This window comes from Saccopteryx leptura, chromosome 1 (assembly GCF_036850995.1).
Source record: "Saccopteryx leptura isolate mSacLep1 chromosome 1, mSacLep1_pri_phased_curated, whole genome shotgun sequence".
Taxonomy (NCBI): Eukaryota; Metazoa; Chordata; class Mammalia; order Chiroptera; family Emballonuridae; genus Saccopteryx; species Saccopteryx leptura.
Window position 1 is genome coordinate 315,308,498 of NC_089503.1, and position 27,039 is coordinate 315,335,536.

Consider the following 27,039-nt stretch of genomic DNA (forward strand, 5'->3'; position numbering starts at 1 on the left):
GGAAAAAATGTGCCTGTAAACAAAGGACCCATAAAAACCTGCATCTGCATATGGCAATGGCCGCTGATTTCCGAGATAATCAGATTACTCTGCCCATTTGCTGTCCACACAGCAATTCAGCTGTCCACACGATCCGAGTGTGTTCACGTCGACTGCTTAGCTAAGGAAGTCCTAGTCCTTTACTGCCCAGTTAAGCACTTGACTCTTACATCAATGACAGAAGGACCTTCTAACACTGCTGACCACAGAGTTAGAGGGTCTGGCGTAACTCCACTGATGACCCAGGCCAGGCAGCAGCGGTAGACATGGCACCTTGTGCAGCTTGGGACATACGGAATTCTCACAGGTGACACCTGTGAGGTTGCCCTTCAGAATGCAACGTGTCTGACAGCGGAGTTGGCCATGCCCAGTGGGCACATTCAGCAAGTCCTGGTGGCATCACAGATTAGACGTCAACTGCTTCAATCCCCGTCCAGGGCCACAGTCCTTCCTAGCCTTGGATAAAGCCACGCAGAGATGGGAAGGCCACTCCTTCAAAGACTGCCCAGTGGAGTCCACCGAAGAGTCCCTCATCCTGAGCGAGGAGCCTGTACAGCCAGCCCGTCCTCTCCAACTGGATCCTCCATCTTCATCTCTCCTAAAACGCAGTCCCTACCATCCCCCTGTTCAACATTCTCTCTTCTAAGCTAAAGACCCTGTTTATCCAGCCCTTTCAAACCCCTTCCCCTCTTGCGGCTCTCTGGGTGTTCCGCCTGCACCATTCCCAGCAGGCCTGGTGGAGCCCACAGAGATGACCTTTATGTTTACTTAATGTCATGTCTTCTCACGTGAGCTGATGTGTATGACACAGGGACTTTTTTTAATAGCTTTTTCCTTGTATATCAGAATACTAATAGACAATTTAACCTACCACATCAAAAAATGCACATAGATTAGGCATTATCTCCATAACTTTTCATCAAGTCCACTTGATCAGAGGGTTTTCATGACTGGTAATTGATACTGATGTTTCTGAGACGACTGCTGCTTTCTCCCTTGAGGCTTCTGTGCATTTTTGTAATACTCTGTCTACATAGTTTTTCAGCAAAGTTGGTTATAGTCCCCGAATAGCTGACTTCCACCTGACTAAATGAGGCTGCAGATGGTGTGCCTCCCGGGGCCGTGGGCAGCAGGCATGGTGGTCACGCTGGTCCTGGCGTCCACTCCCCTCCCCGTGCCAGACAGTTTCGAGTCCCAGGCTCCTCTGACACGAGCTGCACCTTCCCTTTCTGTCCCTGGGGCTCCTGGGACTCTCTGCTCACTGCAAGGGCTTTCCCCCACCTCTAGTGGCGACTGCACCTCAAGACTCCGCCCAGGTGTCGCACCCCTGCGGCTCCCGCAGCGCTGGCGGCCCCCACCCCCACCCCCTCCCACAGGCTTCTGCTGTCACCACGTCCACACGTTTGTCTTCCTGCTGAGCGGTCAGCCTCCTTCATTTCTGGAATCAAACAATCTAGCATAGGGCCTGCAACTTGGAAAGTTTTCCCCCGAAATAAAAAATTAAAATGCCTACTTCACGATTGCTCAGATGCACGAATAAATGAATGCCCTTCCTTCTTGTAACTTATCCCTAGCGGTCTCTCCAAAACCAAACCAGCATATTGCTCCTAAAATCTCAGGCTTCAAGATTCTAACGTGGCTTCAGGTGGCAGGTTTCCCTTCACAACAACCTCCTTCATTGGGGTTTGAATGTTTGTTCCTTCAGTGTGCGACGAGCCAGCCTGAGACAGCGACAGCTCACTGACATCCACGTGCTCACCAGCCTTGGGCAGTCGCAGGACCACTGACCAGCCTGGGCTGAAGCCCTCCAGAACTCCCCTGCCCCAGTGGGTGAGGGACCCTGCTGAGATCCCCGGGCACCACTTGGAAGGGGATGGTACAGAAGAGCCTCCAGGCGTGCAGCAGACTTTGGGTGGATGAGAAATAAAACGTCAGCCACTAAGCCACTGAAATCCGGAGTTAATTCACTGATTTATGTCCACAGCATAACCAGCCCCTCCAGACTAACCCGAAGCTCTAAAACAGTGCCCTTCACAGATGCTTAATACATGTTGAGTGGGTAATGGATGGATGGAGAGATGTGTGTGTGTGTGTGTGTGTGTGTGTGTGTGTGTGTGTGTTTTCAACAAAGGAGAATGTTATTTGCCTCCCTGTTTCTACCTACTCAGTTTTGGGGTTCTCTCCTATTTTGACAATTGACTTGGCCTTGCCAGACCCCCTGAGCTGGTGAAGGGTCTCATCAGCCCCAGCAGCTCCCCCACTTCCCTGTGGTCCCGATCACTGGCACCCAAGATGACCCCGTAGGAGAATGTCCCTCCTGCTGTATGGGCAACTGCAGGAGGCACAAAGCCCTGCCTGCCTGCTCAGTGCCTCCTGCTTTGTGATGGAGAGGCCATTGTCATTACCGGCAAACACCAAGAGGAAGGGGCCAGCCGGAGGTGGATGAGGTGAGGACGTTTACCTGAGGTCACAGGAACGCACAGAAAGAGGATGAAAAAGCCCTCCAACAAGTTCCCACTGCTCATCCCTGAGGGGCGACAGCAGTTTCGCTGTGTTGCCTTTTCCTTTATGCTCCCCTGAGTCTTCTAAAATGAATGTGCACTAATGTGACAACCGGAAAATACTTTCAAATCTAATGGTCTTTTTGTTACTAACTTTTATTCTCACATGTGCCAGGTACTGTACATGCATTATACCATTTGGTCCCCGTAATCAGTCCAATCTGAGAGATGACTGAAGCCCAGAGAAGGTGAGTCACTGGCCCAAGGCCACACAGCTCAGTTTGGGGTGCCATGGGATAGGGTGCAGGTCCCTATCCTGCTCAGAGCACAGCCACCTCGGGGAGCCTTCTGATTTCTGTGTGTGACTCCTTGGATGACTCCAAGGAGCATCTTACCTGCTTCTCACGCAGCCTCTCCTTCCTGGCTGCTGAGAGCTCATTTCACTCCTAACCCTCTCTCACAACCGCCATTTCCTTCCCAGGCCTCCCAGCACCACCAGGAAAGCTCACCCCTCTTCTCACTTGGGCGACCACAACAGTCCTGGACCCACCTCCATACCCCTGCCCTGTCTGCTGCACCACACTGCCCCCTGTGGCTGGAGGGCTCGTTCCAGGATGTGGCCTGCCTAGGTCTTCCCTACTGGACACTTGGCCTTCGGGATGGGGTTCTCACCTTGTTCTGACCCTCACAATGTGGTTCAGCTGACATGGGACCTCTCCTCCCGCCAGGCCCAGGCTGCCTACTTCAACCACCGGAGATAACCTTCTGCTCCAGGAGGTGACGCCGCTTTGGCCTTTGCCCTGGACACTCATCTCGTAGCTCTCAACCCTGCGCTCACCCTGTGGCACACCTTTGGAGCCACCCACGTGCTGCCTCCAGGGAGTCACCTGGTCTGCAGGTGGAGGGAGACCAGAGCAGGGCCGTTTCCAGTGGCCCTCCCGTGGGATGGCTATGGTTGACCACCGCCATGGTTCCTGCTTAGTTCAGCAGCTGAGGCCCTGGCAGACTCCAAGGCAGCATCAGGGGTGAAGCAAACTTCCTGGTCTCCAGCAATACCGTTCCCTGTTTGCCCGCCAGTCTAAGGCAGGGGAGCCACTTCCTGATCTCTGGGTAACCAACCTTCTGCCTCGCTCCTCTAGCCCACAGGGGCAGCTGCCTCCTGGCCTCTGAGGAAGGCAGAGCTCCCTCTTCAGACTTCTGGCTCTCCCAACACCTTTGTAATCAGTCACTGTGTTAATCCCACTTGGCAATAAACACAAGAATATTTTCTGCTCTCCGATTTGGATGCTGGTAGATCTATTCCAGCAGTTCCCCTGTCCCAAATGTCCATCATCCTCACCCTTGGGGTAACTCCTTGGGTGGCAGATGCCATTATCAGTTTCTTTTCCCTGGGACACACATCTAGGCCGATTCTCCCAGTGTGCCTTGGAGGTGGGCACAGCCACATGAAGAGATCTGGCCAAGAAAACATGGCCAAGCCCTAGCCGGTTGGTTCAGTGGTAGAGCATCGGCCTGGTGTGCAGGAGTCCCAGGTTCGATTCCCAGCCAGGGCACATAGGAGAAGCGCTCATCTGCTTCTCCACCCTTCCCCCTCTCCTTCCTCTCTGTCTTTCTCTTCCCCTCCCACAGCCAAGGCTCCATTGGAGCAAGGTTGGCCCGGGTGCTGAGGATGGCTCCATGGCCTCTGCCTCAGGTGCTAGAGAGGCCCTGGTTGCAACAGAGCAACGCCCCAGATGGGCAGAGCATCGCCCCCTAGTGGGCATGCCGGGTGGATCCCGGTCGGGCGCATGTGGGAGTCTGTCTGACTGCCTCCCCATTTCCAACTTCAGAAAAATACAAAAAAAAAAAAAAAAGAAAAAGAAAAAGAAAAAGAAAACACGGGCAAAATGATGGCTGCACTGTCGGGCCGGGTCCCTACAAAGCTGGCCTCAGCACTCTCTCCCCTTGTCTGCTGGTGACATGAAAGATCCTGGGGATGGTGGCACTCCTGGTCTCTGAAGGACTGGCGGGCAGAGCTCCTGATACCCCAACTAGACTGTGACATCATTCTTGGGGTGGCCTTGTTTCTCACTGCAGCCAACCTACCTGGAAAAATCTATCCCCAGCACAAACTCAGCCTGCAAGTCACCAGCCTCTGAAGCCTTCATCGGTCCCGCAGGGACACTGCACCTCACTAGGACCATGTATGCACCTTAGGGGGTCAGCAATTTATCCTTTATTCTTATCCATCGCCCCAGCCAAATGGAGAGACACATAAACAGGTCAGCACATATTTGTTGCACAGACAAATGAGCAGAGGGTTGGGTAAATGTCCTGAATGGTTTGGTTCTTACGTGCCAGACACGGTGTTAAACTCCTCACACACGTTAACGAACCAACCCTCCAGCATCCCAAGGGTTAGAGGTAATTAGTCCCATTTTGCAGATAAGCAGAATGAGGCACAGAGAAGCTAAGTAACTTGATAATGCCCACACAGCGAAGGGGAGGAGGTAGCAGTCATGGCCACACAGCTGGCTGCAGGGCGGTCACTCATCATCTGTGGTGTATGGTCCTCCAAAAGGAGTAGATAAAACTCTGACCTCAAACAACTTTCAACACAGGTAGACGTGTGTACATTCAATCACGTTAATAAACACACACAGATGCTTTAGCCAAGAGCAGCAGTGAGTGACTGCCTCCCATGAAACTGGGGACTTGTGCCCCCTGCAGGAACTGGGCTAAGCGCACTTTCATTCTCCACACCGGAAGCCTCTAGGGGAGCATGTGATTCCAACATCTTTGGTTCCCACGGCCCACACGCAGCATGGGGGCTTGTCCTGTCCCACTGTCCACGGAGACGGCGGTCTCCTGTGCCCACTCTATCCAGCCCCTTCCCCGAACTACGTGCTGACTCATCGTTCGAGCGTCTGGTTTGGCCCCCATCACAGTCCCACTCAGATTGCACTGTTCTCCAATGCCGGTTATTGTTGCTCCCAAACTAGGGCCTTGGTGATGTGAGTGGCCTTACTGGTCCTTTCTCTCCCTGGGAGCCTCTCACCGCCTGTCCCATGGGTCAACCAGTCCTCCTTCCCCATCGCCAGCCCTTGGAAAACATGTCAACGTCACTCTACCGTCACAGCTTCCCGCTGCTCCCTGGCCTAGCACTCTTGCTTTCTCCCTCTTTCCCTCCTCTGGTATTTTTCATGGGCAATGCTGCACCCAGGATTTGGGTGCATACTGTCTGCCCCCCAACAGTCCCTGAGCACCAAAATCTCCCAGTCCTCTTTGCATCACCTGAAAGGCCCACGTGGTGGGAAGCCCATACGTTTGTGCACTGTACCCCAGCCCTTTGACTACTCAGACGGACCTTCGTATCTAAATCTACTGAAAAAGAAAATGGATAGGGAGATGACATTGGCCCCATGCTGGAAATAATCTGAAAATATAAGGCCCTGGCTGGCTAGCTCAGCTGTAGAGTGTCGGCCTGGCATGAGGAAGTCCCGGTTTCAATTCCAGGCCAGGGCACACAGGAGAAGTGTTCATCTGCTTCTCCACCCTCCCCTCTCCTTCCTCTCTGTCTCTCTCTTCCCCTCCTGAAGCCAAGGCTCCATTGGAGCAAAGTTGGCCCGGGTGCTGAGGATGGCTCTATGGACTCTGCCTCAGGCACTAGAATGGCTCCTGTTACAATGGAGCAGCAGCCCAGATGGGCAGAGCATCACCCCCTAGCAGGCTTGCCGGGTGGATCCCAGTCAGGCGCATGCAGGAGTCTGTCTCTCTGCCTCCCCGCTTCTCACTTTAGAAAAATACAAAAAATAATAATAATAAAAATTAAAAAATAAGGATTTTGTAAGGATTTCAAATTGCTTTTCTAAATGAGACACAAAACAACCCACTTAATTCTAAACTTGGCCAACATTTCAGCCTTCAGCTTTAGAAAGATGAAAAGCTAAAAAGTTATGTGAACTGCTTTTAAAGCCTGCCCGAGAGGACGTGTGACATCGGTACACTGCTCCTGGGGAACACAAGCAGCAGCTAACACGGAAGAGAGAAAGAGGAACTCAGAGAGGGATCTGAACTTGGAAATGGACCGCATTGTCAGACACCTACCCAGGGGTTACTGCAACTGAGACCAGGTTCAAAAACACCCACAGCTATGCAACCATGGTTAGCTACTAATTTCAGTTTAAGAGACCCTCGGGAAAATACTGCAAGTTGTCAGAAGTTTGTGTATTTCTTCCAAAAAATTACTCATCTATAAAGCCGTTGTCCAACTTTGATTTCCATCTTTCAGCAATGGGGAGAGACTCTTTTCTCTGCTGAGGTGTATGAGAATTATGTCTCTGGAGACTGATGTAGCTCTCTAAAACAGTAGCAGTCCAGGCCTGGCTCCCAGTTCCTTGGCAATAACCTCCTCCAGCCTCACGCTGGTGGTCATTGTTTCCCTGGGTCTCCACATTCCTGAAGACCAGACTGCTTTCCATGGGGGACAGGCACAAGGGCCCAGAGGACAAGAACAGGGGCCTGGGGCACAGGGCCGACACAGCCCAGAGAAAACCACTCCTGGTCCCCACCATATCCCCAAGTAGCGAGGAAAGGTTGGTGTGGAGTTTGCAGTGAGGAAACCTAGACTGACGGATAGGAAAAGAACTGGTCTTCAGATAACACTTACCGCATCCAAAACTTCTCAAACTCTCGTGGTGTGAGGGGAATGTCAAAACCATACAGCACGTTCTTTATGTCCCGCCGGCGAAGAATGCCATTGCCCTCATGATCAGTTTCTACGAAATTCTACAACATTAGGAGATGGCATTTAGAAACATGTATAAAGGATTCTCAATTGTCAGTATCTGGGACAATCTGACCCACTTTCCTCCACATCATCCTACTTAATTACCTTTCTCTCTGCATTCCAGACACCTCACCATTCCCTTGAAGAAGGTGACAGAGCAAACATGAATAAATGTTCTGTGCTGGATGGGGCTTGTCTTTGAGTAATGAATGGTCTCAGGTGTGTGACCTTTATTCTTCTCCTGACCGACACGTTGGATTCTAAACAATTAGAAGAAAAGCCCCTCTGCCTCCAGCCTGGGGAACGAGAGTGCGGCCCATGCTTCTGAGGGTCTCATCTCTGCGCTGCAGCAGATCTCACCCTCTGGCTGAGAGCAGGGACACGAGATGCCAGCTGTTATGACAAGATGATACGGTGCCTATTTAATGTTCCTGAGGGGTGCAAAAGGTGCCCAGGGATTTGCTGGGCATCTACGAGGACCGCAGACAGGAAGAGCAGGTGGCACACAGCACGACCCCACTGCCCTAAACTGTTTCCAGGTAGTAGCTCATTCAACCCTCATCACAGCCCTGCGTGGTGGACGCCATGGGCACACCCGCCAGCTCCACGGCACGAATCACACTCAGCGGCGAAGGACCAGCATGTCCCTCTGAGGTCAGGGATGAGGCGAGAGCGCCTCGGCCGCCTTCTATTCGCCATTGTCTGGGAGGCCAATGCAGGTGAACAAGAAAGAGGAGTCAAGGTCTGACGCTAGGAAAGTAGAAAACACCACTGTCGTTCACAGCTGGGCTGACTGTAGAGACAGGAATACAAAATTCCACAAGTGAACTATTATTATGAGAGAATTTAGCAAGAAATCTGGATTCTATATACATCAATAGGCAAAACCATTCACATTTTTACATATCAAAGAAAATGAATTTTTAAAAATAACACTTTACAAATAGCATCAAAAACAAAGTCCTAGAACTCAGTCTTACAAATGATTATAAGACATCTACACAGAAGAGTCTAAAACTTTCTTAGAAGATACTAAAAAAGATCAACACAATGGACATGTACTATGTTCACAAATTGGAAGACTCCAAATGGTAAGGATGTCATTTCTCTGCAAGCATCCCAAGAGGTATGTTTTCCTGTGTGGAACTTGACAAACTGATTAGAAAACTCTTGGAAGACAAAGAGGCGGGACTGGCCTGCCAGCTAATTAAGACGTTTCACTAAGTGATGGTGGCCACAGAGATGCAGCATTGGTGCCAGGACAGACAAACTGACCAGCAGAACAGAATGCTGCCACAGCCTTGATGCAGGACAGTGGTGGTACCACAGACAGGGGTGGGGGACAGTGGGGGGCACAGACTTTACAACGAGTGGCACTAGGACAGCCAGATCGCCACGTGGGAGAAGGAACTGGACCCCTGCCTCACGACACACACAGCACAGCGGTGCCAATTTCAATACCTGCACGCAGAGATGAGATGCTGACCTCCCAGAAGAGGGTGCAGACTATCCTCAGGACTTCTGAAATGAGACCTCTGGGAGATGTTAATACATTTGATGACATTAAAAAGAATTTTATTTCAAAAGATATCATATATAATAAAAAGGGTGCAGGCAGAACACAACCTGGGAGAAGACTTTTGTATCACCTGTCACCTCCAAGAGACTAGTAGCCCAACCACAGCCAGAGCTCCTGCCAGACAGAGAGACCAGGACGGACAGCCCAGTGTGAAAACTGTCAACGGCCCATGCAGGACCTCATACAAAAGGACAACTGACTGATGGATAAAAGATGAAGAGATGCCTTATCTCACTAGTAACTAATACAGGCTAATTAAAAGTGCAGTGAGATAGTGTGATATACCCACTGGAGAGTATACAAATGAGGGGTCTGAGAGGACCAAGAGCTACAGCGGCAGCAGAGATGAGCAGTGGTTACAGAAGCCCCGTGGCCCACGAAGCCAAGAACAGTCACCGTCTGGCCCCACACGGGCCAAGCACGCCAACCCCCGTCTGAGGTAGTGGTGATCTCTCCCTTCGTCTGGGTGGTGAGTACTTGGTGGGACACGATTTGGGATACATGGTGACTACTTAAACTTATTTAAAAAGGGATATGTTAATATTATATACTTTGCAATACAGATATGCAGCTATTATACATAGTTATACACATATATTATTGTATTCCACTGTAAAGTCAGAACTTAAAGAAAACAATTAAGTCTGGAAGATCTCAAAGTTGCTTTAAAAACGTACAGCACACAACACAACAATGTGAATGTACTTAATATCACTAAATGGGTACACTTAAAAATGGTTAAGATGGTGTTTATGTTACGTTTATCTTACTGTGATTTAAGAAAGAAAAGCTTATGGCGCGTAAGGCCTGCTGTGACCTGTCCCCTGCCTCCCTCGCCCCGCCGCGCCCTGGACAAGGCTTACCTTGGACAAGTCTGACCATCTGGTTTTTGCTTTGGTAACAAGGTACTGATGGGCCTGTTTGCAAGCTAGTTCTGAGTCTGTGACCTTCGGTTTTCGTCTTAAAAGAAAAACAGATAAATAAATAACTATGTTTAAATTTAACGGACTCCTTGATCTCTCAAGGAGTTCCCTTACCCCCATTGTTTCAAAGATCCCATTAAAGTCTCTCATTTCACATCTGGCCTGACTTAGTTCTTAAAAAGCAGTCTTATCTCCCCAGCTGCATGATAGGGAAGTCTTCTTTAATTTCCTAAATCCTTGTTTGTTTCCAGATAAATGCTGTTAAACTTTCCTCGCAGTTCACAAAACAAAGAGGACTCATTTATTCTCACAGGGGGAAAAAACACAATATGACATTAAGTGTCTTCGCAAGAAAACAGCTAAAAACTTTTACTCCTGAGTCCACAAACTGGAGTGACAATGTGGACCAAAGCCAAGAGTTCAGGAATAAGAGGGAAGCTCCTCACCAATTACTGGGTCTCAGCTAAGGTTCAAAGGTTAGGTTGGAAGGATGCAAAGTGGCCAAAATTCTGTTTATTTACTCACAGGAGGAGGCGCACTGAGCAACCAAGAGTCCATGGGTGTCACCGCCTTGGCGAGGCCACAGAGCGGCGCAGGCAGCCATGGCTGGAGGAGTGTGGGGTCCTGGGTTCTCCCACTCATCAAAACAAATTAGGGGAGTATGAAAACCGTCAAATCACGACTTCTCTCTCTGTAGCTGCCTTGCTCCCAGAGGTGTCCGTCACTCTGTCTTCAGGACCTGAGCTTCTCCACACCCAGGTCTGCACCCGCAGTATTTCCCCTGAGGATATATCGTGCTCCAGCCGGTCCTCCAGCAAAACCTACTGCACACACATCACCAGGCAGACCCCCAAATGGGACCACACTCGTGCGCATGCCCAGAACCCGCACACTTACTCACAGGCACCTTGCCTAAGGTGAACAAGAGGGGCACCTGACTAAGGCCCCATAGGGATCCTCATATGAATTTCTCCATATAGAACCCAGGAAAACCAGGGTGGGGGGCAGCACACAAACCCCATGTAGCCCTTTCAAAAAAATCAACCAGCACACTGCCCAATGAGAAAATGCAGGAATGTGTGTGCCCCAACCACAGAGGACGGGTCTGTGCGCTCCGCAGAGCAGTGCCGCTGTGACTGTGGCCCTCTGTGTGGCACACAGGCCAGGAGCGTGGCATCTCTGTCCAGGGCGGTGACAACCACCACAAACTGCATGACCAGCAGGGCCAGGAACATGACACCAGCATCTCACCTCTGCACTGCATGCTGGCGTCACCGGTCCCCTTTGTGGAGAGGGGCAGTTGCTTAGAGAAGTTGGGAGATTGCCCAAGTCACATAGGCAGTGCCGGAATCCTGTCCTTCCCACTCAGGTCTCCTGATGCCCAGGCCAGCCTTTCTCATTGTCTTCCTTTTTATCCGAAACTACAACTTTGATGTCCCCTTTAACCTCGCTCCTCACAGAAGATCCATTAAAACCTTATGCTTCACAGAGACGGGGGCCTTCATGGTTCATACTATGCTGAGGAGCCTCATTCCGCTTAGCGTTCCAGCTTAGGTCAGGCAGCGCAGGACTGCTGGAGGACCACGGCGCGGCCTCTGGCCAGGTCCCAGGCAAGCGAAGCCTGCAGCTTCCGCCCACCAGAGGCGGCCCTCCTGGAACATACCAGTACTATCACACATGATCAAAACAGACAGCAAGCCAGGTCACAGCAACTAGAACCAACATGTTCAGCAGTGATCATTGCTATTGATTTGGTCTCTCCCTTCAATCCCTTTTAAGAAGTTCTGCTGCTCTGACAGCAACTCTGTCTATCCCCTAAACTGCTGGATGATTGACAGTTCCCAGCACCTGGCGGCCATCATCACCCCAGAAACCTCCACTCTGCTCCTGATCTGTGTGTCACACAGAAAGGGTCTGATTCAAAGCAGCATTTCTTTGATAAATTATGTAAACTTTGACTTCCAAGGTTCAGAGTAAAAATTCCTGCGTTTTCTCAGGATGCAGGGTGTGAGGACCGGCTGAGATGAGCTGGGGTCTTCTCCCTGCTCCCATGTCACTGCTGAAATGGTCCAGGTGAGAACTTGCCTAGCCTCATTTTCTCTCTTGGCAGAGGCCAGGTTGTGGGGTACACAGGTAAACTAAGGCAGGAACCTCTCCCTTCAGTAGGGCCCATCTCCAGCCTATAGATTCACCAGCTTCTTCTATATTGCTAAATCCAGGGCTCTTTGCTGACACTCCTGGCACATGTGACAACTGAACCACCTCTCTCCTCTCTACTTGCCTTCATGACGCTGTTCTTTAAAAGCCGCTGTGGGTTGGAACACCAAGCCCGGGGCTGCCCTCAGTCTGTGTGATTTTTCCTCTCTACTGGCTCCCTCCAGCCTTCAACCTTTTCTCTCCTTCCACCCAGAGTTTCTTTACTCTTGTGAGAGGCCACCCTTCTCAGGGCCCCACTGCCACCTCGATGCTGGCTACCCTCAAATCTGGACCACAAGCACTTCCCCTCACCTGCTCCTCTGCTCCATCTCTCCCCAACTGCCTACCGGACTTCACAGAATTACGGAATTTCGAGGCTGCAAAGGGATCCAAGGGTCCAGCAGTCTGGTCCTCCATCACTATTTCCCACTAAAGGTTTTGGAGGCCTGGTGGGATGGTGTTGCACTTCTACAACAACTGTTTAAAAGGAGTCTATAGGTCCTAATAATGCACACTCCCCTGCCTTCGCCTTTGGGCTCCTCCTAAATCCTACCTGCACCCAGATGACTCACCAGGACTTCCCCCGAAGTGCTCTCATGGGGACCTTGGGTGGCATGCCCCACCTCTGCAAAGTCAACCCATCCACGCTGATCTCACCGTCTAAGCGCATATCCAAACAGCCTCCACCAACCAATTTCTTTTCTAGGCCACAGGCTTGATTTTCTTAGTGAGCCACGCTCCACCCAGGGACCCCTGCTGATTTCCCTACTTGCTTCTCCTATTCCTTGTTTTATATACTTGGCTCCTCTAGAGAGTTCAGAGGTCTTTCTATAGCCTTTTCCAGAAGTTACATATTTCCTCTCCTATTGCCTGGCTCTTTAGATCCTGACATCAGACCTAGACTCCCCCTCAGCTGCTCGATGAGTTACAGACACACATGAGTATTATGTGCTGCTCTAATCCTCCAGACATTATGATGAGCAGCGCAGACAGAGCCCACAGAGGCGGCTGTGTGATCTCTGGGGAATAGCATTCCACGCAGGGTGAGCTCCCAAGAGGTGCTCCGGTCCCGGTTCAGGGGAGCCTCACCCTTTCTCTCCTGCTGATGACAGACAGGAGCTGACCCTCGGAGGACACTAAGAAGGACAACCCAGGATGCCGGCACACCGGGAACCAGAACTTGAAGACTGACTGGCACAGGGGGTGCGTTCCATAGGTTCCTCTCGTCCCCGGGCCCAGCTTAGGATGAAGGGCAGTCCTTATTCTGGGACTGTGCAATTGGACAGGGACAGAAAAAGCTCCAGAAGAAAGACTGATTTTCTGACCAAAGAACTAGGAAGGAGGGCCCCTGCAATACAAAGAATGGGGGGACCTCCTCCTCTTTTCTCTTCGCTCGCCAGGCCCTGGTCCAAGGCAAGTCCAGCTGGAAAACTGCAGTTGTGTGAAGGTGTAGTCATGGCCAGACCAGCACGCACCTACAACTGGAAATCTTCTCTCCAATCAGAGGAAATGGCAAAAATAGTCCCTGTGATTCAAGGACTATTGGACAAACCTACACTATTTTTTTTCTTCTTTTTTTCCTTTTCCATGCTGTCCTGGAGGTGCACCCTGTCACGGGAAGCCCAGACTGACTACAACTACAACCTAAGACTTTTCCAGACAGAAGACAAAAAAGGGGGGCCCTGGGGACTAAAGGATGTGGACAGAGAGCAAAGAGAGGAGAGAGCTGGAGAAAGGACTACCCCAGTCAGCGCAGGAAGCGCCAGATTTACCTCTGATGTGCGCATGTGTGAAATCAACCCAAAGTAGCAGAGCAAAGACTCTGAGAACATGACCGCTGTATGGGCGAGGCTGGCCCCCGGGCACTGCACACAGGCGTGGCTGACAGTGCCACCACAGCTTTGCAAACTCAACTCACATCAAAGCCACTGAAGGTAGGTCAAAACATGCAGCCTGGTAAACCAACTGGACTGGTTGCTTGCTTTAAAAAAGGGAAAAAAAAAAAGAGAGAGAATACACACACTACTGAGGATTTTAACAAGCCCAGAGTATCATACTATAATATTAAAAACATCCATGATACAATGCAAAATTACTCAGTATACAAAGAACCGAGAGAATCCCCAAAATTTTCAAGGTAAAAGACAACAGACAACAACTCCAAGCTGTTGAAGTTATCATACTTGAAAGCAGCGGTCATAACCATGAAGTAAGAGCAAACATCCTTGAAATAAATGGGAAGACAAGTTCTGAGCAAAGAAAAAGAAGCTTCTTTACAAAAAATAAAATAAAAAGGACAAAACAATAAATAAAATAAAAAGAACAAAATGGAAACTTTAGAACATAAAAATACAACTGAAATAAAAAATAAAAACAAACTTTTTATCACCAGATTGGCTCAATGACAGAGCAGTGAGCCGGTGACAGTGAGGACAGATGAGTAGAAATAATCCAATTTCATAAATCAAGGAAAAAAGAGAAGGAAACATTGCCTTGGGCCTGTGAGACCACAACCTGTGCTTCAAAATAAAGATGTCTATTGTTCATGTCCCCGGATACCAAAAGGAAAGAAGAGAGAGATTGGTACAGAAAAAAATAAATAAAATTTGAGACAGATTTTTTTTAACTTGAGGAAAAATGAGCTGTAACCTCCCCCCAAATTTGATGAAAAATATAAATTTACATGTTTGAGAAGTTTGGCAACCCTTCCAAATAATAGAATTGATAAATCTTTAGTTAAATAAATCCAGGGAAACAGGAGAGAATATATGAACTACCAATATCAGAAATGAAAGAAGGGAAATCGCTACAGACCCCACAGAAATTAAATAACAAGGGAATACTATGAACAACTTTATTTCCATGAAGTCAACAACTTAGATGTAATGGACAAATATCTTAAAGGACACAAACTATTCCTTCGTTCAAGAAGGAATATAAGCCCAGAATGGTCTTATAACTACTAAATTAATTGTATTTGTAGTTAAAATCCTCCCAAGAAAAAAAACTCTAGGACCTGACGATTTCATTGGTGAATTCTATCGAATATTTAAGGAAGAAATAACAATTCTGTATAATCCAGAAAATAAGAAAGGACTGGCATTTATGACTTCTATTCTTTCTTAGAAGTCTTCCAAAGAACCAAAACATTGTATTTTCTTTATGAAATAAAACTCAGTCTGTCTTGCAGTCCCCCTGTGGGTCCACAGAACCTTCATACATCAATGATACATTATGGGGTCTTAGTGATCTTGATTTTAATTTTACTAGCTCTATTGACTTATTTTTAGAAATATTCAATTATTATTCATTAATTGTCTCCAACTATGCATAAGAAAAGACACTAAAATAATAAGAAAACAAAAAATGATGGAACTGCCTCGCAGAAAAACACAATGTTGAAGTGACGCGCCACCATTGCACCACCTTTCAGCCTTCTGATGGCACTGCCCAAACCGCAACAGCGTCTTTCAACGAGGTATAAAAGACAGGGACACCATCTCTGTAGTCCTCTTAGTTTTCACTGAACACAGCTGAAAATTCAGAATTCTTATTTTATACCCAAATGGCCAAGGGGGAAGATGAACCAGAGATGAATGAACAGAGAGGGAAGAGCACTCCAGAGTCCACCCATGGTGCTGAAATCGATCAGAGAAGCCAAACCTCTGGATGAGCAAGTGATGTATTTCTCAGAACAAAAGGGAAATTTGGTATTTTCATTCAATGGGAATAACTTGATCATATAATATTTTGTGACAAGAAGCTTAAAAGGACTCATGGCAATATTCTTTCATCTTTTCTGATGTACATGAACCAAAAATGTACTTGACATTGGTTGTCAGATAAATGGACAGGGCAGGGGTGGTTTGTGCAAGAGACCGGAAGGGAATAGATAATGTAGAAATGAAACAGGCGACTGGACCAATCATTCAAATTGTATTTCTACATCTAAACATGAAAGGTTTTGCAATGATGAAGCAAAAAGATGGTCGCCCTTTCTTCGACAAAATGATGAATCCTCGAAGTTTCCAAAAGTCCTGCACTTTGATGATGCAGATGGGGAGTGAAGGCTCCAAAGGCAAAGGGCCCAACCGAGAGGGCAGATGGATTCCAGAAAGGGTGAGTCAGGTCTGGCTGGTGGGGAAGAGTGAGGCTGGGGCATGAAAGAGGGTGAGGTCTCCAGGCAGAGAAAGCAGTTCCTCCCAAGAGGCGCCATGGCGCCATCACCTGGGCAAGTTGTGAACTCTTCTCTTGGCCCTAGATCCTTCATCTGGGAAGTCAGATATCAATGCCTCATTGTAGGGTTGTCAGGGATATGTCTTCATGGAGCACAGGCACAGGTCTGGCCATGGGAGGGCTTAGCTTTCTAAAGAAGTGCCTTGGTTGGCATCTAGGAGCTCTCTCTCCACCAAACCTTTGGAGCCCAAGCTGGGTCCCCTGGGCTCCAGCCTCTCCTTTAGGTTCATCCTCTACTCTGGGGCTGCTGAAAGACCTTCCCACAGCACAATGTCACCCTCTCAGTCCACGACCTCAAATCCTCTCCTGCCAACGACAAAGAATGAGCTCCTCTGCCCGGCACTCCAGCCCCTTCCCCGAGGCCCTGCTCATCTCTAGGCCTCCTCTCCTGGCTTGCCCCACCACGCATATCTGTTCTGCACACACACACCCTCTCCCCATTTTCTAATTGTGCTCAACATTCCCCACTCTGTGAGTTTTCAGATGCTGTTCCCTGGCCCTGAACCACTGTTCTTGTAGCCAAACCTGAAAAACTCCTACTCACACCTCAAGACACAACTCAGATGTCCCTCCTTTCCTACGCACCTCTAACAGGCTTTGCCTCACCCCTCCCCATGGCATTTCAGATCTCTTGCACGTCAGCATGGCCCTTTATTTTTATGCCTGTCCCACATTCAACTGTGGGCCCTTCAAAGAGAGTAGGTGTCTTATTCATCTTTGTACCACCTGTCCCTGGGCAACATCTAGCACAAATGTGGCCCTCAGTAAATATCTGATGAATGAATGAATCAATACAAGTAAGAAGGCTGAGTCATTTGAATGGAAAGATTGTACTTTGTGCTTGAAATGTTCCATGTTCATTCTGCATACATTCTCCAGAAAATTCTCTCTGAAGGGTATCTTTTGTGTGGTTTTAATGCGAAGCAATCAAGTCTCACGTGAGAGTGTCTCAGAACCAAGCAATTAGAAGCAGGTGTCCAGCTCACGTGCTACACAATCATCTCCCTCAGGAAGAGACGACTATAGTTGTTTTCTTTCCTGCCTGCTCTGTAAAAGTATAAACAAAACAAAACCAACAAATGCAGGGAGAAAGTGAAAATGTAAGGCAGAGGGCTTTCCACAGCCCAGCCGAGTGTCACACAGTCCGGCCCGTGACAGGGCTTCCGGGGGCTCCCCTCTGGAGGGCTGCCCTTGTCCAGTGAAGTGTCTGGAGCCCCTGGGGCTGCTGGTGCCTCAAGGGCAAACACCCCCACACTGTATCACTGCAGCAGAAAACACACCTCTGTTATCATCACAGGGATGGCAGGGATGATGACATTTCAAAAATATTAATATAACAATTGGTCAAGGAGGGGCTGAATGGCTACTTCATTCATACGTGTTGGCATTCAGCAGACCATGGTGGGAACCAGGTGTGTCGGGCCCTGGGTCGGATGGGAGGCCTGCTACTGCCCTGAGGACTGTACGCTCGCACTGAGAGAAAGCTGAGGAGACCAGGGAGTTCCGGGCTCTCCTCCTCATTGAGCGTGAGGCCAGCCTGGGGTAGATGGGGTTCCGGGGTGCAGCAGTGCCTGGGAAAGGGCTGGAAGGGGTCCTTGCATTTCCCAGAGCAGGTGGCACAGCTGACCCCAGATTTATAAAAAGAAGGATGTATAAGTGTATGTACATATTTACATACAGAGGAAAAAAGACTGAATGGTACATGGTGAAATCCAAAAATAATGCTCACAGGTGGTTAGATCAGGTTGTGTCTTCTAACCTGCAACTGTATTTTCTAGTCTTTCTGCATTGAATGTATATTCTTTGTGGTTTTCTTGAACTAAAGACAAGAAATACTTGCTTTGGGAGGCAGCTGTATTCTTTGCACTGCTGTGGGCAGCGGAAGGTGGGACTTGATGTTGGCAAAAGCCAGCAGATTGGGCAGGCGCTGAGCCACACCGCCTTCTTACCTGATGACTCTTTGAGGCACACTATCTATCGTGAGTGGTCTCTTCTCAAACAAATTTCGAAACTCCCGAAAATTTAAGGTGACGCTAAGTCTCAAGCCCAGAAGGCTCAGGAGACGCTCAAACTCCTCATCTTTGAGATTGAACAGCAATTGCTCCAGCAGCCTGTGCAGGTCCCGCATGCTGATGATGCCATCCCTGTCCGTGTCTATCCTGAAGAAAGCCGAGTAGGAGTTCTGGGAACAAGACGCACACGTCAAAGCCCTTCCTCCAATGCTGGCAACAACACACATATGACCCTGCGTGTAGGGACGTGTCTCCACAGTGAGGGAGGGGCGGAAAGGAGAAACCATGTCCTGCAGGGCCCCCTTTTGATGCAGAGCTCAGGAAAGGCACAAAAAGCCTTGTCCTTCCCTTCCTCGCTCTTGGTTACAGCCCCAGTCCCCCAGCACCAGGGGGAAAGTGTGCTGGAGACTTCCACACAGATAAGGACCTCGCTGTGGATGCTTGCCTGTGGCGTTCACAAGGTGTGCGGGAGAACAAGCACTGCACAATTTTCACCTGGGGCTGCCCAGGGCCGGGCTTATCTGTGGAACTGTACTGCAGCTCCAGCCCTGGCAGGGTTCCCTGCCTGCCCCGTCCCAAGGACTGCGCAGGGTGCCTTCGCTTGGCGGCGTCCTGCAGGAGGGCACCAGACTCCTGTTTTGCAGGTGAGGAGACAGAGGCCAGCAGGTGTCCAGGCCGTGCTACATTAATGAAGGCACATTCTGGACAGGTCTCTGAGCCTCAACTCCCAGCTCTGCCGCTGTTGAGCAGCGTGACCCTGGGCGAGAAGGAGATTTTAACTTCTTCACCCTTCTCATTTGTAAAGTGGGGGTTGTCTCAGTATCTAGCTCATTGGGTGGTTGCGAGGACCAAATACGCCGACACATGCACAGCACTCAGACGGGGCCTGGAAGGTTTGCAAGAGCTCTCTTTCCACTTGAACCACCGTCTCGTACTTCCCAGCACAAAACCAGCTGAGGTCATTCTGCACTTGCCTCAGTGTTTGATTGGCTGCTACTTTTCCTGTCTTATCTGTTACAGATTTTCACACTTAGCCAATTCTTGGTCATTCTGAGCTGTACACCTTCACTCAAGACTGTGACCTGTTTGCCACCCACCTGTGCAAGCTCCCTCTTCCACTGTTTGCTCCCTTCCTTCTCTGGCCAGCACATGCTGAGGGTTTAAGATTCAATTCAGTGGTTACTTCCTCCAGGAAGCCCTCCTTAATGGGGACTATTCCCTGTGCCCACAGCACACTGCATTTCCCTCTGTGATAGCCAACCACGATGGGTCTGAGCTGTTGGTTTACTACCTGTGCTTTGGCCTGCACTGAGCTCCCTGAGCAGGGCTCGTCTGTTTTGCCCCCAGCGTTTAACAGATTCCGGATATGGTAAGTGTGCAATACTTGTTTTGAGAGTGAACGAGTGCAGCAGGTATGATGATGAATGGATCCTAAATTTTCTGTAACTGGGGTTGTCATGCCCTTCCCCCTATCTGGTGAGGAGGGTCTCCTTACTTCTCCAATGCCTTCAAGAGGCAGAAGGCAAAGCTGGCTAAGTGTCTGCAGGGAAGGACCTCAGGGAGGGGAGGGATGTGGAGGTCAGCCCCCTCCCCAGGAAGGTGGAGAAAAGCACTTAGTGCCCTGTGATAAGCAGGACAAGATGGGGCTCTAAGAGTCACGCCCAAGGCGGCCGCGTGGCCAGGGGTTGAGGCAGATAAGCCAAGCAGCAGACAGGTCAGCAGTACCCGAAAGGATTCCTTCAGTCTCTGGGGGAGAAGTTTCAGGCATTCCTCGGCAGTCACAAAATAGCTGGTCACGTTACTTTTTGAAAGAATGCCAGACGGAGGTGGAGTCACTTTAGTACCTGAAACAAACACAGGGTTAGAGGACTGCCGGCAGTGGCGTGCTCACCTCATTCCTGCTTCAACACTGGACTCTTTCTGCCTGCATCCTGTTCAACACACTATACCGCGATTCGACCCTGTGACCTGAGTTTGCTAGGGTCTGGTTTCTCAGACCCCCTATCATTACAGGAAGCATTTGCTCTCCAGACTGTCAGGGCCATGCTCCTGCCTGGCACATACTGACCACTACGCCCTCGTAAGTGTTTGCATGATCTCTGCACTTTTTCTAGAGGGTTTACCTGTCCATCTACACGTCCCCTGCACGTGAGGAAGCGGCATGGAGAGGAGGGGAGGAAGGAAGCTGGGGAGAGAGGAAGAGGCTGCATACTCTTCCTCTGTCTGCTGGGCGCACAGCCAGGAGAGCAGAATGAGGAGCAAATGGGAGGACCCAGCTTCCCGCTTTGACTGCACTGTACAGGATACATTTCCTGATCACTGTTTGGGGAAGGGAAGAGGCAAGAGTTGTGCGAAGAGATGGTGGCTGGGTGGTCTTGGGCAAGTCACTGCATCATAAAGAATCTCTGTGTCCTTATCGGCAAAAAGGGAGGAAGGACACTGGTCTTGCTGGCACACAGGCATCATTCATTATAGATAATCAGTATTTTTTAAGGAGGAAAATCTAAAAGAACGTGAGGTGTGATTTAAGGCTCGCAAGGCCTTACAAACCATTTTGCTGCAAGTTTGTAGAAGGCTCTGTCAGGCAAAATTTTGCATTCACGTTCAGCTTAACTTTAAAAAGGCAAGAATGCCATCAGATACAATTAAACAAAGATGTCTGTTCCAACCCGAGAACAAACATGGTGTCAATATCTGGGCTCAGGCTCCATCAGCCCCAGCAGCCAGTTCACCGCTCACAGCTCAGAAAGACTGGAGGCACCGCCGGTGCGAGGTGTGCCCGGGCAGGCTTTGCACCTGGTGATGAGCTACCTTCAAATCTGGCTGCAAAATCCAGGTAACTCATCCCTTCTTTCTTATACCCGATTTTTGCGGTCAGCTGAGCATACTGATCATCATCCATGGGCATTCCGCTGTTCACCAGCACCTGTAGGACAACAGCGGGGAGAGCAGGTTAGGCTGTCCCGGGTCCTGGCCGAGCACTTCCAGCCTGCAGCAGGCTCGCCACCACGCCCCCAGTCTCCAGCCTCTCACTGCCTCAGGCTCCTGCGGGACCTGGACGTCTTGGGTGCTGGGCCCAGTTCAAGGTTTGTGTTTTGAGCCAGTGAGCGAACAAAGGAACAAGCAGGTGCCGAGCCTGGGGCTCAGTCTGCAGGGCATTCGGGTCGCAGTCAGCACGGCAGAACTCCTCAGAGGCTGGGCCATTCAAACTCACCTGTGCTGTGGCTACAATGGCTTCCGAGTCTTATAAGTTAGATTTATATTCACATATATCCTGGGAAACATGAACAAAATAAAGCAAGACTGTTTGAGGAAGAAAAACAAAAATTCTGATGAAAGTTTCCTTATGCCCGACAGCTTGTATTACGAGCTCTGTGTTTTAGGGACACCATAGCACCCCTTTTTCTCTCTGCGGGCAAGTCTCAATGAACATTACCCACGATCCCTTCCCACTACCCCACAAACCTACTGTTCACACACAGTTCCTGTTTTGTGTTTGTGTGTGGGGGGCGAGCAAATGAGCAACCCACTTCCCTGCACTGCAAACACTAAAGCAGAATCATCTAGATGACACTGTCCTAGGAGAGAGGCTGGGCTGCTCCAGGGACAGATGCTGATGTCATCCCTTTGTTAAAGGCCTGTCAACAACCCAGACAGAGCCACCTGCCTGGAGGTGAGCCCCGAGAAGTGATGCTGAGGGGACACCGCTGAGACAGAAGACACCGTTCCTGCTGCTCTCAAAGTATTTGCAATTTAAATGAGAAAACATGGCTTTCCTTCTAGGAAAAGGACATAGAATCACAGGTATGTCTATGTGTATATGTGTCACATCACTGCCATCACCGAGATGTCCAGGATGATGAAACCCCCACCCAGGGCACATGAAGGAAAGTGTCTGGGACAGACAACTCCAAAGATGGGTTTTGAAGAAAAAATGTGCGTGTGTGTCGAAGGCCGGAGGAGCACACAGATCAGCTGTTAACATATGTCAGAGGTCTGATGCCACAGGAAGCCAGAGTAAATTGGAGAGCAGAGGAATAGGGCCAGTGCTACATGATTACACTCCATGCAGAAAGCTTAATGGGGCAAAGGAAATAAAAGCATAAAGTGAAATAGTATATATCACCATCATCACCACCATCATCATCACCATCATATTCATCACCAAAACCACCATCATCATCATCACCATCATCATCATCATCATCACCATCATCACCATCACATTCATCACTGAAACCATCATCACCATCACCATCACCATTATCACCACCATCATTACCACCGTCATCATCAGCATCATCATCATCACCACCACATTCATCACCAAAATCACCATCATCATTACCATTATCATCACCATCATTATCACTATCATCAAACTGTCACAATCACTATCATCATCACTACCATCACCATCACCTTCACCACCACCACCACCACCACCACCACCACCACCACCATCAATTCCATTATCATCGTCTTCACGCAGCAATGCAATGTGCCAGGTATTGTGCTGAGTTCTTCACAGGCATTTTGTCTCATTTAATCCTTATAATAAGCTTTGAGAAAGTCACTCTTATAACCCCATTCTAAAAATGTGAAAACTGAGGCTTAGAGAGTTTAGGTGATTTGCCCAAGTCACATTATTAGGAAATGACAGACTGGTTCAAACCCAGTTCCTCTTATTAAACACTATGATGAGTTAACTCCACTGTTGGAATAAAGTCACTGGGGCTTGGAAGTGGGGTAAGGTCTCTGCCGTGGAGCCCTGGCACCCTCCCATGTATCCAAAGCAGCCACACAGGCAAAGCCTAATCTGGGTCTTGGTAGAACACCTTGAGAAATCCCAGAACACTAGGGATGGGGGAGCTTCTAGGAGTTGCTAAGAGACCATTTCCCATTTGGCCCCCATTTTGCCCTGGACAGTTTCTTCTTGCCTCCTGGGTTCTGATGAGCTACAGAGCCTTCTGCCCTGGCCTCTCTCACTTAGCTGCAACAGGGTACCCACGGCCTGCAGTGCGGTTATCAACCTCTTCTGTCCTTTTCGGTGTGTGTCAGGCCTTGGGGAGATGGCATCTTTGACTGTCTATGCCAGTAATAAACTGAACATGACAGCAGCTCATTGCATCTGTACTGCCCAGCTGGTCAGGCCCTGGACTTGGCTAGGTGTGCACGCATGTGTGTGTATGTATGTGTGTGTGTGTGTGTGTGTGTGTGTAAACAAGCCACAGGACTGCTTGGCGCAGGACTGAAAACGGAGGAAGAGAAGGGAATGCAGGTGCTGCTGCGTTGCCTGGGGCCCACGGGGAACAGCGCTGGATTCCAACCATCCCAAGGGCCTGCCTGTGGACTCGGGCAGGCTGCGCGTGACTGGGAACTCGGGCAGCTCTGCACCATCTGCACGAGCGCGCTGTCCCACCCTGCAGAGGGGCCTGTCCCAATCCTGCATGGCGCAAGACAGAAAGCTGTGGCCCTCGTGGAAGCAGCAGTGGGTCTCTGAGATGGATAGATTGGTTGCTTTCTTTGAAAAAGAACTATATTTTGAAAACAATTACACATGAATTATTCATTGCAAATTCCTCCTGCTCAGCCTGTTCATAAAAACATATGTAATGGAGAGTAAGAAAATGTCTGTAGGCAAATGTCTCACAGCCTGAAGGGCTGTGAGGTGCAGGGGAGGTGGGGGTGCCGCAGGCAGCCTGGCCAGTGGGTGCCAGCAGCGTGCAGTCCCCGGCCGCCGGCAGGGAGCATCGCAGAGGGTTCAATCCTGGGGAGCGCATCACCAGAACACTGAATGTTTCACAGCCATGAATGCCTCTGCCTAATGCCTCCCCTCGCACTGCTCTCCTTCCTGAGATGAACACAGCAGCAAATCAACTAGATTGATTACAACCCTTGGAGGTAATCTGCAGTACAACGTGCGGCTAAACTGCAACATTTATAAAACAGGCTTTAAAAACGTTTAACCTCTTAAGTCATGCTCTTTGGTCTTTCCTCGGAGGCATTTCCCTAAGACAGTCCCTCAAAGAGTGGCGCCCTGTGGCCTGGCATGTTCTGATTCACCAAACAGTCACTCTGCATCCCAGGGATGTCACTTAGACTGTAGGCTGATTCTTCCGTGTGAGGCCTGACCGTTTCACACTGAGTTCTCAGGGAAGGGAGGTGTTGCGTTGCATTGCTAGTTCCTTTTAATGTCATTTTCCTTCTCAATGGAAAAACTGGAAGTCAAGTGAGTGACTCTGTCTTTCTAAGCCCAGATACTGCGGAGCCTCCCGTGAGGGAACCAGCCCTTGTCTGCATGTGTGAGGGACACGGGTCTGCTCGGTCTCTGTATCACTTTTTTAGTAGTTGAAAATATATTTGCAGTGAAGACAAGGGGTTGGTAAATTATTAGTTAATTCAGCAGGTGTTCGAACACCTGTATGCCAGGTACTGTTCAAGACACTAGGAAATAGTGTGAACACAACAGCAAAGTGCCCGCCCTCATGTGCCAGGTCCTCTTTAAAGGGTTTACATGTTGAATTGAGATGAACTGTGTCCCCCCAAAAGATGTGTTGAAGTCTTAACCCCAGTTCCTATGAATGTGACTTTAATGGATATAGGGTCTTCCTTCATGCAATCAAGATAAAATAAGGTCACACTAGATTAGGGTGGGCCCTACTCCAGTGGCTGGAGTCCTGATAGGAGGGAGAGTTGGACACAGACCCACAGAGAGCAGAACACCATGTGGAGAAAGAGATGTAGACTCACCAGTTTCACTCTGGGAACATATCTGAAGAATACCAAAACACCAATTCGAAAGACTATATGCACCCCTATGTTCCCTGCAGTGTTATTTACAATAGCCGAGATCTGGAAGCAGCCCAAGTGCCCATCAATAGATGGGTGGATAAAAAAGCTGTGATACATTTACACAATGGAATACTACTTGGCCATAAGAAAGAAGGAAATCCTACCCTTTGCAAAGGAATAGATGGACCTGGAGAACATTATGCTAAGTGAAATAAGCCAGTCAGAGAAAAACTAGTACCATATGGCTTCACTTATATGTGTAATCTAATGAAAAAATGAGCTAACAAGCAAAATAGAGACAGGCTCATAGATAGAGAGCATGCTGACAGCTGTTGGGGTAGGGCTGGGTGAGGGGGTGGAGGGATTGAGCAAAAAAAAAGGACAAAGAAAAGACAAAAACCTGATGGACACATAACAGTGTGGTGACTGCAGATGGGGAGGTGGAGGAGGGTATGGGGAGGAGTGCTGATGGACAAAGACTTGACGGGGGGTGAACACACAGTACAATGTACAGATGACGTGAGGTAGAATCGTGCACCTGAAACTTGTATAATTTTGTTAACCAGTGTCACTCAATAAAGTCAATTAAAAATTAATTAATAAAAAAGAAGAAGAAGGGGGCCAGATATTGGAGAAATGCCGCTACAGAGCCAGGCCATGAGAGACACTAAGCCTGACGGGGGAGAGCACCCCAGGAGAGAATCCAGAGTTGAGGGGTAAACTGGGAGTCCTACGCTTCCTACCAAAACGGGATAGATAACAATGTCTATAGGAAACAATTATCTCTTGTGAATTGACAAGATGGCAAAGGCTGTATATGGGCAACTCACAGAAAAATAAATACTAATAATCAAAAGAAAAAAGAAAAAATTCACTAGTAGTCTGGGAAATGAATGCAAATTAAAGTTCACCTGAGCTATCACTTTAAAACTATTCATTCAACAAAAATTAAAAAGAGCTGCAATGCCTATTGCTAACAGGGTTTAGAGAAAAAGATACTTTCATGCACAGCTATTAAAAATATGAAATACCATGGCTTTTTAAAAAACAAACAAACAAGCAATGTGTTAAAATTAAAACCATATCATCTTAGACCAAGCCATCCTACTTCTGGGAATCCATTCTATAGAAATAAAAGCATCAGTATGTAAAGACATGTAAAGAAGAATTGTTTAAAGAGAGAATAAGAAGAAAAAGAGAAGTGAATGATCATCAAGAGGAAAGGGCTGGTGTTCAGCTTGGGGAAGACCTTTGCTTCCACAGAGAACAAACAGAAAAGCGAGACAGACACAAAGGCATGTCTTTGGCATATCAGAAAGCCTGTGCAGCAAGCAGGACTCAGCGAGACGAGTCTGAGAGCAGGGTAGTGAGAAGCGAGCCATCATCCACCTGAGCAGGGCATGCGGCCCAGGACTGGGGCTGGTGGCCCCGGCAGACAGTCACTGCCAGCAGACAGAGAAACAAGCAGAACTGCGACAAGCTGATGGAACTCCAGTGTCCAGTCAGAGACGTGAATGGTCAGAGTCTCAGTGGGATGGGAGAAGCAGAGACCTTAGGCTGACAAGGCCTGTTTTCCCCTCATGAAGTGTGCTGACTTCAGGAGCCATGTGGGCAGGAGGCTAAGAGTCAGGGCAGAGAGCCTCTGAAAAGCAAGAGGGTTATGGTGTCTTTGTGGTCCAGAGGAAACAAAGGCTAGAGTTCAGGATTCTCAGGGGCAGGAGCTCAGAGAATAACCCTGGCTCTGGGTTTAAAATTCTGGAGGCCATACTCCAGAAATAGGAATTAAAAAGAAAGAAAGAAAAAGGAGCCTTGAGGAACTGCAATCCAGCCTCAGATCAAATCCCGCTCCTAACTGGATTATGGTCGTCAGTCCCCATTCTTCCTGACAGGTGAAGGAAAGCATAAGGCATAATCTAGAGCCCTTCCATTGTCTCCATCCAATAAAAATACATGTCTCTGGCATGCCAGGAGACAGGATCATGGGACCCAA

The 27,039-nt window shown here is 49.0% G+C and overlaps 1 protein-coding gene across 1 annotated transcript in view; it reads right to left on the minus strand.

Moving 5' to 3' along the window:
- The window catches only part of EFCAB6 (EF-hand calcium binding domain 6), a 196,386-nt gene that overhangs the window by 54,160 nt on the left and 115,187 nt on the right, over nt 1-27,039 (minus strand). Inside the window, exons 17-21 of the mRNA XM_066358621.1 lie at nt 21,066-21,180; nt 19,980-20,098; nt 18,192-18,424; nt 9,751-9,847; nt 7,189-7,307 (exon numbers count right to left, since the gene is read on the minus strand). Of these exons, the coding sequence (XP_066214718.1) occupies nt 7,189-7,307; nt 9,751-9,847; nt 18,192-18,424; nt 19,980-20,098; nt 21,066-21,180 (683 nt within the window). The remainder of the gene's footprint in view (nt 1-7,188; nt 7,308-9,750; nt 9,848-18,191; nt 18,425-19,979; nt 20,099-21,065; nt 21,181-27,039) is intronic.